This window comes from Cherax quadricarinatus, chromosome 4 (assembly GCF_038502225.1).
Source record: "Cherax quadricarinatus isolate ZL_2023a chromosome 4, ASM3850222v1, whole genome shotgun sequence".
Taxonomy (NCBI): domain Eukaryota; kingdom Metazoa; phylum Arthropoda; class Malacostraca; order Decapoda; family Parastacidae; genus Cherax; species Cherax quadricarinatus.
This window is the reverse complement of record NC_091295.1, coordinates 70,079,804-70,098,512: the sequence shown is the minus strand read 5'-3', so window position 1 is coordinate 70,098,512 and position 18,709 is coordinate 70,079,804. Positions and strand designations below refer to the sequence as shown.

The 18,709-nt window shown below is 43.7% G+C and overlaps 1 protein-coding gene across 1 annotated transcript in view; it reads left to right on the top strand.

Moving 5' to 3' along the window:
- LOC128684450 (NAD kinase) overlaps positions 1 to 18,709 on the top strand; it is a 174,735-nt gene that overhangs the window by 36,274 nt on the left and 119,752 nt on the right. The window contains exon 2 of the mRNA XM_070097504.1: positions 12,422 to 12,505. Coding sequence (XP_069953605.1) covers positions 12,422 to 12,505 — 84 coding nt within the window. The remainder of the gene's footprint in view (positions 1 to 12,421; positions 12,506 to 18,709) is intronic.

The following is an 18,709-nucleotide window of genomic DNA, read 5'->3' as shown; positions in this document are numbered from 1 at the left end:
ATAAACCTTCCTTGCTTTGGGACCAGTAATAAACCTTGCCATAGGCACAAGTTTGGGACCAGTAATAAACCTTCCTTGCCATGCAGGCACAAGTTTGGGACCAGTAATAAACCTTCCTTGCCATGTAGGCACAAGTTTGGGACCAGTAATAAACCTTCCTTGCCATGTAGGCACAAGTTTGGGACCAGTAATAAACCTTCCTTGCCATGCAGGCACAAGTTTGGGGCCTGTAATAAACCTTGCCATGTAGGCACAAGTTTGGGACCAGTAATAAACCTTCCTTGCCATGTAGGCACAAGTTTGGGACCAGTAATAAACCTTGCCATGTAGGCACAAGTTTGGGACCAGTAATAAACCTTCCTTGCCATGCAGGCACAAGTTTGGGACCAGTAATAAACCTTGCCATACAGGCACAAGTTTGGGACCAGTAATAAACCTTGCCATGCAGGCACAAGTTTGGGACCAGTAATAAACCTTCCTTGCCATACAGGCACAAGTTTGGGACCAGTAATAAACCTTGCCATGTAGGCACAAGTTTGGGACCAGTAATAAACCTTGCCATGCAGGCACAAGTTTGGGACCAGTAATAAACCTTCCTTGCCATGCAGGCACAAGTTTGGGACCAGTAATAAACCTTCCTTGCCATGTAGGCACAAGTTTGGGACCAGTAATAAACCTTGCCATGTAGGCACAAGTTTGGGACCAGTAATAAACCTTCCTTGCCATGCAGGCACAAGTTTGGGACCAGTAATAAACCTTCCTTGCCATGTAGGCACAAGTTTGGGACCAGTAATAAACCTTGCCATGCAGGCACAAGTTTGGGACCAGTAATAAACCTTGCCATGTAGGCACAAGTTTGGGACCAGTAATAAACCTTCCTTGCCATGTAGGCACAAGTTTGGGACCAGTAATAAACCTTGCCATGCAGGCACAAGTTTGGGACCAGTAATAAACCTTCCTTGCCATGCAGGCACAAGTTTGGGACCAGTAATAAACCTTGCCATGTAGGCACAAGTTTGGGACCAGTAATAAACCTTCCTTGCCATGTAGGCACAAGTTTGGGACCAGTAATAAACCTTCCTTGCCATGTAGGCACAAGTTTGGGACCAGTAATAAACCTTGCCATGCAGGTACAAGTTTGGGTCCAGTAATAAACCTTCCTTGCCATGTAGGCACAAGTTTGGGACCAGTAATGAACCTTGCCATGTAGGCACAAGTTTGGGACCAGTAATAAACCTTTGGGACCAGTAATAAACCTTCCTTGCCATGTAGGCACAAGTTTGGGACCATAATAAACCTTCCTTGCCATGTAGGCACAAGTTTGGGACCAGTAATAAACCTTGCCATGTAGGCACAAGTTTGGGACCAGTAATAAACCTTCCTTGCCATGTAGGCACAAGTTTGGGACCAGTAATAAACCTTGCCATGTAGGCACAAGTTTGGGACCAGTAATAAACCTTGCCATGTAGGCACAAGTTTGGGACCAGTAATAAACCTTGCCATGTAGGCACAAGTTTGGGACCAGTAATAAACCTTCCTTGCCATGTAGGCACAAGTTTGGGACCAGTAATAAACCTTCCTTGCCATGTAGGCACAAGTTTGGGACCAGTAATAAACCTTGCCATGTAGGCACAAGTTTGGGACCAGTAATAAACCTTGCCATGTAGGCACAAGTTTGGGACCAGTAATAAACCTTGCCATGTAGGCACAAGTTTGGGACCAGTAATAAACCTTCCTTGCCATGTAGGCACAAGTTTGGGACCAGTAATAAACCTTGCCATGTAGGCACAAGTTTGGGACCAGTAATAAACCTTGCCATGCAGGCACAAGTTTGGGACCAGTAATAAACCTTCCTTGCCATGTAGGCACAAGTTTGGGACCAGTAATAAACCTTGCCATGTAGGCACAAGTTTGGGACCAGTAATAAACCTTGCCATGTAGGCACAAGTTTGGGACCAGTAATAAACCTTGCCATGCAGGCACAAGTTTGGGACCAGTAATAAACCTTGCCATGCAGGCACAAGTTTGGGACCAGTAATAAACCTTGCCATGCAGGCACAAGTTTGGGACCAGTAATAAACCTTGCCATGTAGGCACAAGTTTGGGACCAGTAATAAACCTTGCCATGCAGGCACAAGTTTGGGACCAGTAATAAACCTTGCCATGTAGGCACAAGTTTGGGACCAGTAATAAACCTTGCCATTAATAAACCTTCCTTGCCATACAGGCACAAGTTTGGGACCAGTAATAAACCTTGCCATGTAGGCACAAGTTTGGGACCAGTAATAAACCTTCCTTGCCATGTAGGCACAAGTTTGGGACCAGTAATAAACCTTGCCATGTAGGCACAAGTTTGGGACCAGTAATAAACCTTGCCATGTAGGCACAAGTTTGGGACCAGTAATAAACCTTGCCATGTAGGCACAAGTTTGGGACCAGTAATAAACCTTCCTTGCCATACAGGCACAAGTTTGGGACCAGTAATAAACCTTCCTTGCCATGTAGGCACAAGTTTGGGACCAGTAATAAACCTTCCTTGCCATGTAGGCACAAGTTTGGGACCAGTAATAAACCTTCCTTGCCATGTAGGCACAAGTTTGGGACCAGTAATAAACCTTCCTTGCCATGTAGGCACAAGTTTGGGACCAGTAATAAACCTTCCTTGCCATGTAGGCACAAGTTTGGGACCAGTAATAAACCTTCCTTGCCATGTAGGCACAAGTTTGGGACCAGTAATAAACCTTCCTTGCCATGTAGGCACAAGTTTGGGACCAGTAATAAACCTTCCTTGCCATACAGGCACAAGTTTGGGACCAGTAATAAACCTTCCTTGCCATGTAGGCACAAGTTTGGGACCAGTAATAAACCTTCCTTGCCATGTAGGCACAAGTTTGGGACCAGTAATAAACCTTGCCATGTAGGCACAAGTTTGGGACCAGTAATAAACCTTGCCATGTAGGCACAAGTTTGGGACCAGTAATAAACCTTGCCATGTAGGCACAAGTTTGGGACCAGTAATAAACCTTCCTTGCCATACAGGCACAAGTTTGGGACCAGTAATAAACCTTCCTTGCCATGTAGGCACAAGTTTGGGACCAGTAATAAACCTTCCTTGCCATGTAGGCACAAGTTTGGGACCAGTAATAAACCTTCCTTGCCATGTAGGCACAAGTTTGGGACCAGTAATAAACCTTGCCATGTAGGCACAAGTTTGGGACCAGTAATAAACCTTCCTTGCCATGTAGGCACAAGTTTGGGACCAGTAATAAACCTTCCTTGCCATACAGGCACAAGTTTGGGACCAGTAATAAACCTTCCTTGCCATGTAGGCACAAGTTTGGGACCAGTAATAAACCTTCCTTGCCATGTAGGCACAAGTTTGGGACCAGTAATAAACCTTCCTTGCCATACAGGCACAAGTTTGGGACCAGTAATAAACCTTCCTTGCCATACAGGCACAAGTTTGGGACCAGTAATAAACCTTGCCATGTAGGCACAAGTTTGGGACCAGTAATAAACCTTCCTTGCCATGTAGGCACAAGTTTGGGACCAGTAATAAACCTTCCTTGCCATGTAGGCACAAGTTTGGGACCAGTAATAAACCTTCCTTGTCATGCAGGCACAAGTTTGGGACCAGTAATAAACCTTGCCATACAGGCACAAGTTTGGGACCAGTAATAAACCTTGCCATGCAGGCACAAGTTTGGGACCAGTAATAAACCTTCCTTGCCATACAGGCACAAGTTTGGGACCAGTAATAAACCTTCCTTGCCATGTAGGCACAAGTTTGGGACCAGTAATAAACCTTCCTTGCCATGTAGGCACAAGTTTGGGACCAGTAATAAACCTTCCTTGCCATGTAGGCACAAGTTTGGGACCAGTAATAAACCTTCCTTGCCATACAGGCACAAGTTTGGGGCCTGTAATAAACCTTGCCATGTAGGCACAAGTTTGGGACCAGTAATAAACCTTGCCATGCAGGCACAAGTTTGGGACCAGTAATAAACCTTGCCATGTAGGCACAAGTTTGGGACCAGTAATAAACCTTCCTTGCCATGTAGGCACAAGTTTGGGACCAGTAATAAACCTTCCTTGTCATGTAGGCACAAGTTTGGGACCAGTAATAAACCTTCCTTGTCATGTAGGCACAAGTTTGGGACCAGTAATAAACCTTGCCATGTAGGCACAAGTTTGGGACCAGTAATAAACCTTCCTTGCCATGTAGGCACAAGTTTGGGACCAGTAATAAACCTTCCTTGCCATGTAGGCACAAGTTTGGGACCAGTAATAAACCTTGCCATGTAGGCACAAGTTTGGGACCAGTAATAAACCTTCCTTGCCATGTAGGCACAAGTTTGGGACCAGTAATAAACCTTGCCATGTAGGCACAAGTTTGGGACCAGTAATAAACCTTGCCATACAGGCACAAGTTTGGGACCAGTAATAAACCTTGCCATGTAGGCACAAGTTTGGGACCAGTAATAAACCTTCCTTGCCATGTAGGCACAAGTTTGGGACCAGTAATAAACCTTGCCATGTAGGCACAAGTTTGGGACCAGTAATAAACCTTGCCATACAGGCACAAGTTTGGGACCAGTAATAAACCTTGCCATGTAGGCACAAGTTTGGGACCAGTAATAAACCTTCCTTGCCATGTAGGCACAAGTTTGGGACCAGTAATAAACCTTCCTTGCCATGTAGGCACAAGTTTGGGACCAGTAATAAACCTTCCTTGCCATGTAGGCACAAGTTTGGGACCAGTAATAAACCTTCCTTGCCATGTAGGCACAAGTTTGGGACCAGTAATAAAACTTGCCATGCAGGCACAAGTTTGGGACCAGTAATAAACCTTGCCATGCAGGCACAAGTTTGGGACCAGTAATAAACCTTGCCATGCAGGCACAAGTTTGGGACCAGTAATAAACCTTGCCATGTAGGCACAAGTTTGGGACCAGTAATAAACCTTCCTTGCCATGTAGGCACAAGTTTGGGACCAGTAATAAACCTTGCAATGCAGGCACAAGTTTGGGACCAGTAATAAACCTTGCCATGCAGGCACAAGTTTGGGACCAGTAATAAACCTTGCCATGTAGGCACAAGTTTGGGACCAGTAATAAACCTTCCTTGCCATGTAGGCACAAGTTTGGGACCAGTAATAAACCTTCCTTGCCATGTAGGCACAAGTTTGGGACCAGTAATAAACCTTCCTTGTCATGCAGGCACAAGTTTGGGACCAGTAATAAACCTTGTCATGCAGGCACAAGTTTGGGACCAGTAATAAACCTTGCCATACAGGCACAAGTTTGGGACCAGTAATAAACCTTCCTTGCCATGCAGGCACAAGTTTGGGACCAGTAATAAACCTTCCTTGCCATGTAGGCACAAGTTTGGGACCAGTAATAAACCTTGCCATGTAGGCACAAGTTTGGGACCAGTAATAAACCTTCCTTGCCATGTAGGCACAAGTTTGGGACCAGTAATAAACCTTCCTTGTCATGCAGGCACAAGTTTGGGACCAGTAATAAACCTTCCTTGCCATGTAGGCACAAGTTTGGGACCAGTAATAAACCTTCCTTGCCATGTAGGCACAAGTTTGGGACCAGTAATAAACCTTCCTTGCCATGTAGGCACAAGTTTGGGACGAGTAATAAACCTTCCTTGTCATGCAGGCACAAGTTTGGGACCAGTAATAAACCTTCCTTGCCATGTAGGCACAAGTTTGGGACCAGTAATAAACCTTCCTTGTCATGTAGGCACAAGTTTGGGACCAGTAATAAACCTTCCTTGCCATGTAGGCACAAGTTTGGGACCAGTAATAAACCTTCCTTGTCATGCAGGCACAAGTTTGGGACCAGTAATAAACCTTCCTTGCCATGTAGGCACAAGTTTGGGACCAGTAATAAACCTTCCTTGCCATGTAGGCACAAGTTTGGGACCAGTAATAAACCTTCCTTGCCATGTAGGCACAAGTTTGGGACCAGTAATAAACCTTCCTTGTCATGCAGGCACAAGTTTGGGACCAGTAATAAACCTTCCTTGCCATGTAGGCACAAGTTTGGGACCAGTAATAAACCTTCCTTGCCATGTAGGCACAAGTTTGGGACCAGTAATAAACCTTCCTTGCCATGTAGGCACAAGTTTGGGACCAGTAATAAACCTTCCTTGCCATGTAGGCACAAGTTTGGGACCAGTAATAAACCTTCCTTGTCATGCAGGCACAAGTTTGGGACCAGTAATAAACCTTGTCATGCAGGCACAAGTTTGGGACCAGTAATAAACCTTGCCATACAGGCACAAGTTTGGGACCAGTAATAAACCTTCCTTGCCATGCAGGCACAAGTTTGGGACCAGTAATAAACCTTCCTTGCCATGTAGGCACAAGTTTGGGACCAGTAATAAACCTTGCCATGTAGGCACAAGTTTGGGACCAGTAATAAACCTTCCTTGCCATGTAGGCACAAGTTTGGGACCAGTAATAAACCTTCCTTGTCATGCAGGCACAAGTTTGGGACCAGTAATAAACCTTCCTTGCCATGTAGGCACAAGTTTGGGACCAGTAATAAACCTTCCTTGTCATGCAGGCACAAGTTTGGGACCAGTAATAAACCTTCCTTGCCATGTAGGCACAAGTTTGGGACCAGTAATAAACCTTCCTTGTCATGCAGGCACAAGTTTGGGACCAGTAATAAACCTTGTCATGCAGGCACAAGTTTGGGACCAGTAATAAACCTTGCCATACAGGCACAAGTTTGGGACCAGTAATAAACCTTCCTTGCCATGCAGGCACAAGTTTGGGACCAGTAATAAACCTTCCTTGCCATGTAGGCACAAGTTTGGGACCAGTAATAAACCTTGCCATGTAGGCACAAGTTTGGGACCAGTAATAAACCTTCCTTGCCATGTAGGCACAAGTTTGGGACCAGTAATAAACCTTCCTTGTCATGCAGGCACAAGTTTGGGACCAGTAATAAACCTTCCTTGCCATGTAGGCACAAGTTTGGGACTAGTAATAAACCTTCCTTGTCATGCAGGCACAAGTTTGGGACCAGTAATAAACCTTGTCATGCAGGCACAAGTTTGGGACCAGTAATAAACCTTGCCATACAGGCACAAGTTTGGGACCAGTAATAAACCTTCCTTGCCATGCAGGCACAAGTTTGGGACCAGTAATAAACCTTCCTTGCCATGTAGGCACAAGTTTGGGACCAGTAATAAACCTTGCCATGTAGGCACAAGTTTGGGACCAGTAATAAACCTTCCTTGCCATGTAGGCACAAGTTTGGGACCAGTAATAAACCTTGCCATGTAGGCACAAGTTTGGGACCAGTAATAAACCTTCCTTGCCATGTAGGCACAAGTTTGGGACCAGTAATAAACCTTGCCATGCAGGCACAAGTTTGGGACCAGTAATAAACCTTCCTTGCCATGTAGGCACAAGTTTGGGACCAGTAATAAACCTTGCCATGTAGGCACAAGTTTGGGACCAGTAATAAACCTTCCTTGTCATGCAGGCACAAGTTTGGGACCAGTAATAAACCTTGTCATGCAGGCACAAGTTTGGGACCAGTAATAAACCTTGCCATGTAGGCACAAGTTTGGGACCAGTAATAAACCTTCCTTGTCATGCAGGCACAAGTTTGGGACCAGTAATAAACCTTGTCATGCAGGCACAAGTTTGGGACCAGTAATAAACCTTGCCATACAGGCACAAGTTTGGGACCAGTAATAAACCTTGTCATACAGGCACAAGTTTGGGACCAGTAATAAACCTTCCTTGCCATGCAGGCACAAGTTTGGGACCAGTAATAAACCTTCCTTGCCATGTAGGCACAAGTTTGGGACCAGTAATAAACCTTGTCATGCAGGCACAAGTTTGGGACCAGTAATAAACCTTGCCATGTAGGCACAAGTTTGGGACCAGTAATAAACCTTCCTTGCCATGCAGGCACAAGTTTGGGACCAGTAATAAACCTTCCTTGCCATGCAGGCACAAGTTTGGGACCAGTAATAAACCTTCCTTGCCATGTAGGCACAAGTTTGGGACCAGTAATAAACCTTGCCATGTAGGCACAAGTTTGGGACCAGTAATAAACCTTCCTTGCCATGTAGGCACAAGTTTGGGACCAGTAATATACCTTCCTTGTCATGCAGGCACAAGTTTGGGACCAGTAATAAACCTTCCTTGCCATGTAGGCACAAGTTTGGGACTAGTAATAAACCTTCCTTGTCATGCAGGCACAAGTTTGGGACCAGTAATAAACCTTGCCATGCAGGCACAAGTTTGGGACCAGTAATAAACCTTGCCATGCAGGCACAAGTTTGGGACCAGTAATAAACCTTGCCATGTAAGCACAAGTTTGGGACCAGTAATAAACCTTGCCATGTAGGCACAAGTTTGGGACCAGTAATAAACCTTGCCATGCAGGCACAAGTTTGGGACCAGTAATAAACCTTCCTTGCCATGTAGGCACAAGTTTGGGACCAGTAATAAACCTTCCTTGCCATGTAGGCACAAGTTTGGGACCAGTAATAAACCTTGCCATGTAGGCACAAGTTTGGGACCAGTAATAAACCTTGCCATACAGGCACAAGTTTGGGACCAGTAATGAACCTTGCCATACAGGCACAAGTTTGGGACCAGTAATAAACCTTGCCATACAGGCACAAGTTTGGGACCAGTAATAAACCTTGCCATGCAGGCACAAGTTTGGGACCAGTAATAAACCTTGCCATACAGGCACAAGTTTGGGACCAGTAATAAACCTTGCCATACAGGCACAAGTTTGGGACCAGTAATAAACCTTGCCATACAGGCACAAGTTTGGGACCAGTAATAAACCTTGCCATACAGGCACAAGTTTGGGACCAGTAATAAACCTTGCCATACAGGCACAAGTTTGGGACCAGTAATAAACCTTGCCATACAGGCACAAGTTTGGGACCAGTAATAAACCTTGCCATACAGGCACAAGTTTGGGACCAGTAATAAACCTTGCCATACAGGCACAAGTTTGGGACCAGTAATAAACTTCACATTTCATCTGGGAAATTTACAAATTTAATAGTGATCATAAATACACATGTATGAGTGTACATATACGTGAGAGTGTACACATACGTGTGTGTACACGTGTGAATCTGATCAGCCAAGGTGTTGTTGTCCGCATCTAATCGCAAACTGACTGTTAAAAGCTTCTCTGATGCTGGTAAAGCATCACATCCTGTATTAGAGTTTAGTTGATCATACATTTCCCTGCACTTATGTGCCCTACTATTTGCTGCCCTGCCGTGCCCTACCGTACCATCTCCTGCCTTGCCCTACCGTACCATCTCCTGCCTTGCCCTACTGTACCATCTCCTGCCTTGCTCTACCGTACCATCTCCTGCCTTGCCCTACTGTACCATCTCCTGCCTTGCCCTACCATACCATCTCCTGCCTTGCCCTACCGTACCATCTCCTGCCTTGCCCTACCGTACCATCTCCTGCCGTGCCCTACCGTACCATCTCCTGCCTTGCCCTACCGTACCATCTCCTGCCTTGCCCTACCATACCATCTCCTGCCTTGCCCTACCGTACCATCTCCTGCCTTGCCCTACCGTACCATCTCCTGCCTTGCCCTACCGTACCATCTCCTGCCTTGCCCTACCGTACCATCTCCTGCCTTGCCCTACCGTACCATCTCCTGCCTTGCCCTACCGTACCATCTCCTGCCTTGCCCTACCGTACCATCTCCTGCCTTGCCCTACCGTACCATCTCCTGCCTTGGACTGCCTCGCCACCCTCCATCAACGTTGTATTTACCTCATATAGATCAATTGTAGCGTGTAAAGGTCACACATTGTATATGTTGGGTACACATGCCACACTCACTCCAAGGTCACACTCACTACATGCACTACTTACTTGTGCTTGCCGGAGTCGAACTTTAGCTCCTAACCCCGCCTCTGAATTTTTATTAGCCAACTTTACCGAATTTTGGCCTCCAGGGCTCCATCAAATGCACTCCACCAGCCTGAGGCTCAAAAATACTTCCTAACGTCCCTGTGGTCCATCTGTGTCTTGAACTATCATTTGTTTACCTCTCTTCCTCCTAACTTGTTAAATATCCTGTCATTTTAATCCCTTGAGTATTGTTTATGTCATGGTCATATCTTCCTCCTGGTCTTGCAGCTTTCTTGTATTTTTGGGTTAAGTTTCTTAAGGTCTCTCACCTCGTTGTCCATTTGCTTCAATTCTGGTTCCAATTTTAGATCTTCTCTAGTTCTTTACTTGGTAAGGTGCGGATTCCATGTTGGGTTGAGCGCCAGGTTGTTGTAGTTATTATTATTATTATTATTATTATTATTATTATTATTATTATTATTATTCACATGAATAATAATGATCCGCACAGAATGATCCGCGTGGATCATTCTGCGCAAGGAGTGATGGAGGCTGGACTCTGTCGGGTAACTACTAACTGCTAGAGACGCTGCCTAACTGTACTCACATAAGCGCTATACACTGTCTTCTAACTCTGTTAACAGTTGACAGAAAAATAATGAAGAAAAATTCTCTAGTCAGCTAGGTTATTCTGCATCATGGTGGTTGTGGTAGTTTTAGTGATGTGATAGTTTTAGTGGTGGTGGTTATAACTTTATTGGTGATTATGGTAGTTTTAGTGATGGTGGTTATAGTTTTAGTGGCGGTTATAGTTTTATTGATTGTGGTAATGTTATTGGTGGTTAAGGTAAAAGTTTTGGTTAGGATAATTGTGATAGAATGGTGTTGGGCAGTGCAGTGGTGGTGAGAGTCACCACCACACAGAATGTGAAGGTGAGGAAGAGTCGAGGGTGGCACTTTCACGCTGGTCCTCTGAGGGTCGTGTTCCCACCTTCCAGAGTGCTACCCCCCCTCCCGTCTCTGTTACTTCCTGTACCCCTTTCCCCCTCCTTCCTACCATGCCCCTCCCTCCTACCATACACTAGCATCCTTATAAGTAAGTAAATTTATTCAGGTATACACACAGTTACATAGAATTATCATACATAGCAGCATATGTGTAGAGAACCTGGGATAACCCAAAAAAGTCAGACAGAGTGACTTATTTCCATTGGGGTCCTTTTACCTGATTATTATAATATAAAGGTTATAATATTTTCTTATTATTCTACAATGAAGATATCTTATTATCATACTAAAAAGACTATCTACTACACCAAGGTCATTAAGACTATCTACAATACGAGGGTCATTACTAGGAATAAGGTAAAATTTACACGTATTTTAGCTAAAAAATAGAAAATCATTCCCCTCCCTTTCTGTAGCTACATTCATCAGACACTTTTTGGCAGTCTTCTTGAACTGGTTCATGCTATGACTGGCTTTGACATGTGCGGGTAGTCTGTTCCATTCCTTTATTGCTGTACAATAAAAGGTGTTTGAAGCCTGGCCACTGACTGTGGGTACTACAAAGTTGTGCTCTCTCCCCCTAGTACTATGATTGCTTTGGTTCCCAACCTTGACAAAATTGACAGCAAGATATTCTGGACACTTTTCGTGAGCAATTTTATAAACATGATTTAGCTTCAGTTGTTTTACTCTGTCTTCAACATTCAGCATATCCAACTGCTGTAATTCATCCTGGCCTACATGTTCTCTTGGTCCCAGCCCCAGGATGAATCTTATGATTTTGTTCTGGGTGATTTACAGTCTATCTTTCAGTTTTTTTTGTCAAGGCAGAGTACCATGAAGAGCAAGCGTAATCCATATGGCATTGTATAAGGGCTAGACATAGGGTCCTGCGAGCCTCAGTAGGTAGACACTGTGCTTGTCTATACAGGAACTTCAGTCTGGCATTCGCTTCCCACCAGCAGAGTAATTTGACTGGTGACCAGGCAGTGTTGGAGTTAAATACTCAAACAATTCATTCACTACCTCCCTCAGCTCCATAATTTCTTGGTATATCCCCCATTTTTTAAATCAGACCCATAGTTTCTTGTTCTTAACTCCAATTCATTTTTTTTTTCATTTGAATATACCTTTGTGTAATGTCTCCGTTGAAATATCAAGTGCACAGATTACCTGACACTGAAGCTCCATATCAACATTCTGTATACCTATTTGTGAGTCATGGTGTTGAATATTGGCCCGTGGCCCTGCATTTCAACTTCTAGTGCGAGGATATGGTAAGTTTATTTTGTTTTATCTTTGCCGCCGAAGCGGCTACTATGTGTGTCCCATATCCATCCTTTGGACGGTAGCGGAAGGACATAAATACACAAAAGGTCTAGGAATTAGGTGTTGCAAACAAATTTAGGATATCTTATTTTCATTTTAAGATACCTTGACTTATCACATAGGTTATTGTGCTGTTTATCTTTGTATTCCTCAGTAAGTGGAAAATGAAGCATGGTATCAAGTTAATATATTGTGTTTCAGGAGGACCCGCTCGTTGAATGCTCCCTCACCCATCCAGCAGTTCGGCCCGTGTGGCCGGATCATGCGCAACTCTGCTATGGTCATGTGAGTACAACTCTCTTATTTGAATAAATGGATTAGAAAACTGACAAGTTGATAAATGAGAGACTTGTGCAACATTTGGGTATCTTTATTCTGGAAAAGTTTTGCCAGCCAGGGGCAAAACATTTAAAGAATAAAGATGGCCAAATGTAGCACTAGTGTCTTATTCATCACACTTCTCATATGTTGGGTCATCTCAAGGTGTTCCCTTCACTAGGGTTGCCTTCATACTGATAAAGGCTTTTTAATACAACGAATTGGAGTTCTGTGGATCAGCTATAATTACCTCCCATTCCCCAAGGGCTGTATGACCCTTACAGGTTCAGTGTTTCCCCATAATAATAATAATAATAATAATAATAATAATAATAATAATAATAATAATAATAATAATAATAATAGCTTCAAGATGTTCCCTCTCCCCAAGTCATTCTCTTAAATTACTTATGGAAATTCTGGGAAGGATTATTTATATTACATAATTTTTACCACAGTTTTGATGCAAAATAAAAATTATATATACCAAAATACGCATTACTTAATTTTGTTTTATGTGGGACACAAACGATTAAGTGATCCGTCATGTTGTTCGTGTTGGTCTAAGATAGTATACTGCCGCAGGTAAGTTCATACGAACAGTATGGGTATACAAGCAAGGGTAACATGGTAAGTATTCTCACCGGTAAAGGAATGCGTGAAACACTGTGAGGGATAGATAAATGATGACGATGGGTCCAGTAACAAGAGGGGTCCCACAGGGGTCTGGACTAGGACGTACATTATTTTATATCTGAGCGACCTACAAGAAGGGTGGAGTCATGCATCTCGGTGTTTGTGGCTAATATACTTGGCTCATAAGGACATCGAGGGACAGTGGCATGTTTTTCGTATTCAGGAAAAAAACGCTAAACCCGTTTGGGCTACACAGATCTAAAGTTTCAACGAACGAGGAAATAGCCTTTCAACTTAAGATAAAATAAAAAAAAAGGTTGTTGGACACTGCGACGAACCAGTCACAGTGACCATACACTCATTGGCCACTTTATTAGGTACACCCCTGTACACCTGTTCGTTAAAGCAAATATCTGATCACGTTGTCCAGCATAATTCAACATACGTTAGCCGTGATGTCACGGGGTTCAAATACTGTCAAGTCAGCAGAGTGAGGGGGTAGTCAGACACGTACCCTCAGACAGGCAAGACAAGACTGCAGGCTGGGTTTCCTACTACCTATTCTCAATATACCAGTTTACCCTCTCAGTGATTATCATTTACTACCTGTACTCCACTTAAGGACCCTTCCCAACAACGTGGAAGCACCTCAGTTTCTAAAAGCATGCAGAGATGGTCAGAAGGTTCAGTTGTTCAGATCGAACATCAAAATTGGGAAGAAATGTGGTGTAAATAACTTTGACCGTAGAATGATTGTTGGTGCCAGGAAGGGTGGTTTGAGCATCTCGGAAGCGGCTGATCTCTCGTCTCGTGAGTTTCACACTAGAGTTTACAGAGAATGGTGTGAAAAAACAATACATGCAGTGAATGGCAGTTCTGTGCGCGAAAGAGAGAGAGGTCAGACGAGAATGACCAGACTGGTTAAAGCTGACAGAAAGGTGACAGTAACTCAGACAACCACGTGTTACAGCAGTGGTATGCAAAAAAAGCATCTCTGAATGCACAACACGTCGAACCTTGAAGTGGATTGGGCAGGCATAAGACCACACCGGGTTCCATACCTCTCATCCAAGAACAGGAAACTGAGGTTACAGTAGGCACAGACTCACCACAACTGGACATTTAAAGACTGTAAAAATGTCGCCTTGTCTGACGAATAGCGATTTCTGCTGCAACATGTAGTAATACAAGTGGTGTTATTGACCGTATGTTCCGAGTCAGTCATCTTTACTCCCTGTTTGTATAAGGTGTTCTCTGGTCCTTTTTTTTTTATTAATGGCCAGTCTTTAATATTAAATTCAAATTTATAAGCAGTAGGCTTGTGGAAGGGCGATCGAATTACACCAGAATATTTTAAGAGAGTAAATAAATCGTATTTACATTATTGGATTATTCTACTCTTCAGGTAATATTAATTTATGTCCGTAACATGTGTGCCCTCAGAGCCATTGTTTGCAAAAATAAAAAATCGATACTATTGAGGGACTCTTGATCTAAGGAATTAACCGTCTTCCCTAATTCCTTGAATCGAGCTTGAGTGCCTTCAATTACCCCAGGCTGGAGGCCTGATCTGTTACCGGGCCGCGGAGGTGGTGACCCCCGGAAACAAATCTGTATGACCTCTTTTAAAAGGTTTAGCGCCCCCCAGTAATAAAATAATAATGATTAAGTAAGTTTATTCGGATATACACAAATATAATTATATAGATTATCATAGCATATGTGTAGAGAACCTTGAAAAGTCATTTGTAGGCTTTTCAAAATAAATAAGACGTATTAAAGTGTAATGGTTTATATAGGAGAGGGGAGAGAGGGAGGGTGATGGTTTATATAGGAGAGGGGAGAGAGGGAGGGGACAGAAAGAGAAACAGGTGGAGACGTAGTGGTAGAGGTAATTCTGGTAGTTAAATCAAGTTTCAAGCTGTAATTGTTGTTATTCTACGCGATAGGGGCTTGATTTCCGTTTTCTTCCATACCTCAGATGGTCACAGAAAACTTAGAACAAGAAAGCTTTTTAAGGGGCAACTTCTCGGCAAGTTTGTGAGGCAGGAGAGCTACTTAAGAAAGGTGTAGTGAAGGAAGACTCAAAATAGATTCGGTAATAGATATGATAGAATTCAGGGGGTGAGAAATTATTTACTCAGATTGAAAGTTATGAAGCAGGATCTGAGAGCTGTAGCTTAGCCCCATCAGGCACAAATAGGCGCGTGCAAACAGCCATTGATTGATCCAAATGAAGTACTGCCGAGACTTGAGGGAAAAACGCATTTACACAACAAGCTTTTATTGGGACAACGTTTCTCTCTGTTTAGATATTCATCAAGTCATACAGGCGATATAAGTCTATAATATATGCAGGAGGTCTGCCACTGGCGTGTTGTTGTTGACGTGTATATTCGTCTGGGTGTCTCCACAGATCTAATCATCTTCCAACTTACCTCTTATCTACTAGAAACGATCATACATACTACTGAAACTGTTTTGGTAATTCCGTGGCTTAAGAATGTACACTAGGTGAGGCTTGGTAAAAGGGGGACCTCGCTAAGCCGCTCGATTGTCATACACACACCTGTATATTTAACATAAAGTTTATCTTATCAGACACAGATTCATAAATACCCGATAAGGTTATTTTCGTATGTTAAAAGTGCAGCCTGAAGATAGATTATGGTGTGTGTGTGTATGTATATATATATATATATATATATATATATATATATATATATATATATATATATATATATATATATATATATGTATGTATGTATGTATGTATGTATGTATGTTGGCGTGATCAGCTAGGGTTGTTTTCTGGTTCAAGGTCGTGTTCGTGGTGCATCCACCTCAGTTCCGGAACTAGTGTGGTTGTTAACCAAGGAACCTTCTCAAGTTCCTCTGTGTATGCTTGACTAGGCGCGGACTGCTGTATGTATACGTGGGTATATTTAAATACCTTCTTGAGTGTGTGCTTACCTGTTTGTACGTGGATATTTGTGGTTGCAGGGGTTGGGTCTCAGCTCCCGTTTCCGCCACTGTAGCAGGCTAAGACAGGGGTTCCATCACTTATAATCTGGTGGGTTGTCATCCTGATTGTTCCAGTTCTGACCACCTTGAAGGTGAAGAGAGGTTATTTGATATCTCTGCTTGTGTGCGTGTACGTGTTAATGTGTGTACGTGTGCATGTGTGTGGAATGGTACCCTGGTTGAGATGAAAAATGTGAGTTGAGTTTGGTGTTTTTGATAAGTGGCGCCCACAAGGCTGAATCACCGTGGATGGAAAACCCCGCTGGACCCTACGAGCCTGCTGTATTGACGAACCCACCCACCCCCTCCCAGCCTGTTGCTTCACACCCCGTATCCTCATTCTCTTCCTGCTCCTCTTTCTCTGTTCTTTTCTTGCTTCTGTCTTTCTCTTCCACTGTTTACCTCCCCTTGTCTTTCTTTTTTGGGGTTACCATAGGTAATTTACACATATGTTACTATGTATAATAATTGGTGTAACTATTTGTACATGTACCTAAATAAACTTCCTTACTCTCTCCTCTCCCTTCTCTTCATCTGTGGTCCTCTTCCTCCGTTCTTCCCCTGGTGGTGCTGTGAACTCCTGTTCCCGCAGCAGTTGCAATAAGGTATTTGTGTATTGTGTGAAGTGCTGGTGAGGTGTACCATTGCTCAGTGTGTGCTAGAGCAACGCTGAAGGGAGGCTGCTGTAGGCTCTACCATACATACATACCACCAAGTTGGTTTTGGCATGACTGGCAGCTGGTAGGTGTTGTTGTAAGGGTGGTAGTAGGTGCGGCTATCAGATGGTGGTAGTTTGACTTTGATGGGAGTCCTTTCTCTCTCTTTTTTTTTTTCTGCTGGCACGCTCTTCAAGAAAGATGACATACAGTTTTCAGTATGCATACCTTCTTTCTTAGAAAGTCTTAGACGCATCAATAATTCAAATATAGTATAAGGTTCAGAATTTTGAGTTCATTTTGTTGTCATCTCCGTAAAGGAAACAGCAAGTAAAACAAAAATCCGCGATCGGCCGCCATCTTTCAACAGCGCGGCAAAACTTGCCTTGCCTCAGTCAGGAGACTTCGTATGTTCTTTAGAAACGAGTGTCAGTAATAAGTCCCCTTGTTAGTGTTATTGCTACGTCTCAGAACGATCCCCGACACGAGTTCACAATAATTCTACCAAATATCATTTCACTACGAAATTTGTTCAGTCTTTAGAATATAAATGCCTGATTTCTCTGGGCTAAAAACAGTGTGGGAGAGAAAGAGAGAGCGAAAGAACGCGAGTGAAAGGAAGAAAGAAAAATAACAAAAAGGCACAATACTGTAACTGAGAAAGAAAAAAAAAGTAGCGTGTGTGGGAAGGCGAGTACCAGTTGTGGCAGGTACCACCTGCCACTTGTAGAATCGATGTGTACTGTGTAGTAGTAGCAGCAGTAGTGAAGGTCGCTCTCTGCTGTCTCACCATGACCTGTTGCACGTGTTGGCTCCCTCCCTCTCCCTAACCCCCCCCCCCCCCCCCAATATCTCTTCTACCACCCTCGATACAATTCCATCCCGCCGCCGCCACCACCAAAAAAAAAAAAAAAAAAGCACTCCAACTCCCACCACTATCATTTATCAATTCCCAACCCCTGCTACTATGCTGATAGACTTTCTTGGTAGTTGTGGCCAGTAGGATCAATACCAAATCGACATTCTAAATTTATTGCTCGCACGAGATACAACACTGTTAGTAGCAGCACTGAGCACTAGTGTGCGCTGGCCTTCCCAAGTTGCGAGTGTCCAGCGCTAGCCACAGCCCCTGTGAGGCACTTGCCTCCACCTCACCTGCAGCTCAATGCTCAGAGCATACCTAAAGGTCCTGGGATCGAAACATGAGCTGGGTGAGACGTGTGGGCAAGTCTTCGTGCAACCTTTGCCCTTGATCACCTAGCAGTACTTGGTACAAGGTACCAAATCTTCACACAAAAATCGCTTCCTACGACAGCAAGACTCGGTAGACGGAACAACATACTACCATAAGAAAAGCAGGGGTGCCGTGTGTACACTGAGAAAACACAATAAGTGTCAGGGGCTCACGACTGTTCAACAGCCTCCCAGCGTACATAAGGGGGATCACCAATAGATTCCTAGCTGTCTTAAAGAGGGAACTGCACAGGTGGCTGACCAGCCGGGCTGTGGTTCGTACTTAAATGGATAGTGAGAGAGATTATCTAAGGCTGTGAAACTCTGGCCATCTTAGTATCACTTAAATAGCAATGAAAGACATCTGTTGGGACTTTCCTTGTATGTAAGTTAATACTGATTGGTTTGTTTCTAAATGTTTTCATGTGTTTTTTAATAGTTTTAAAAACACGTTCCGGATACTTCATTTACTTGTGAATGAATGAATAGTAGCGAAAGTCAATGTGGCAGCGTATTGCAGTGATAGGCAGTGTAGCGCATTGTATTGCAGTGATATGCAGTGTAGCGCATTGTATTGCAGTGATAGGCAGTGTAGCGCATTGTATTGCAGTGATAGGCAGTG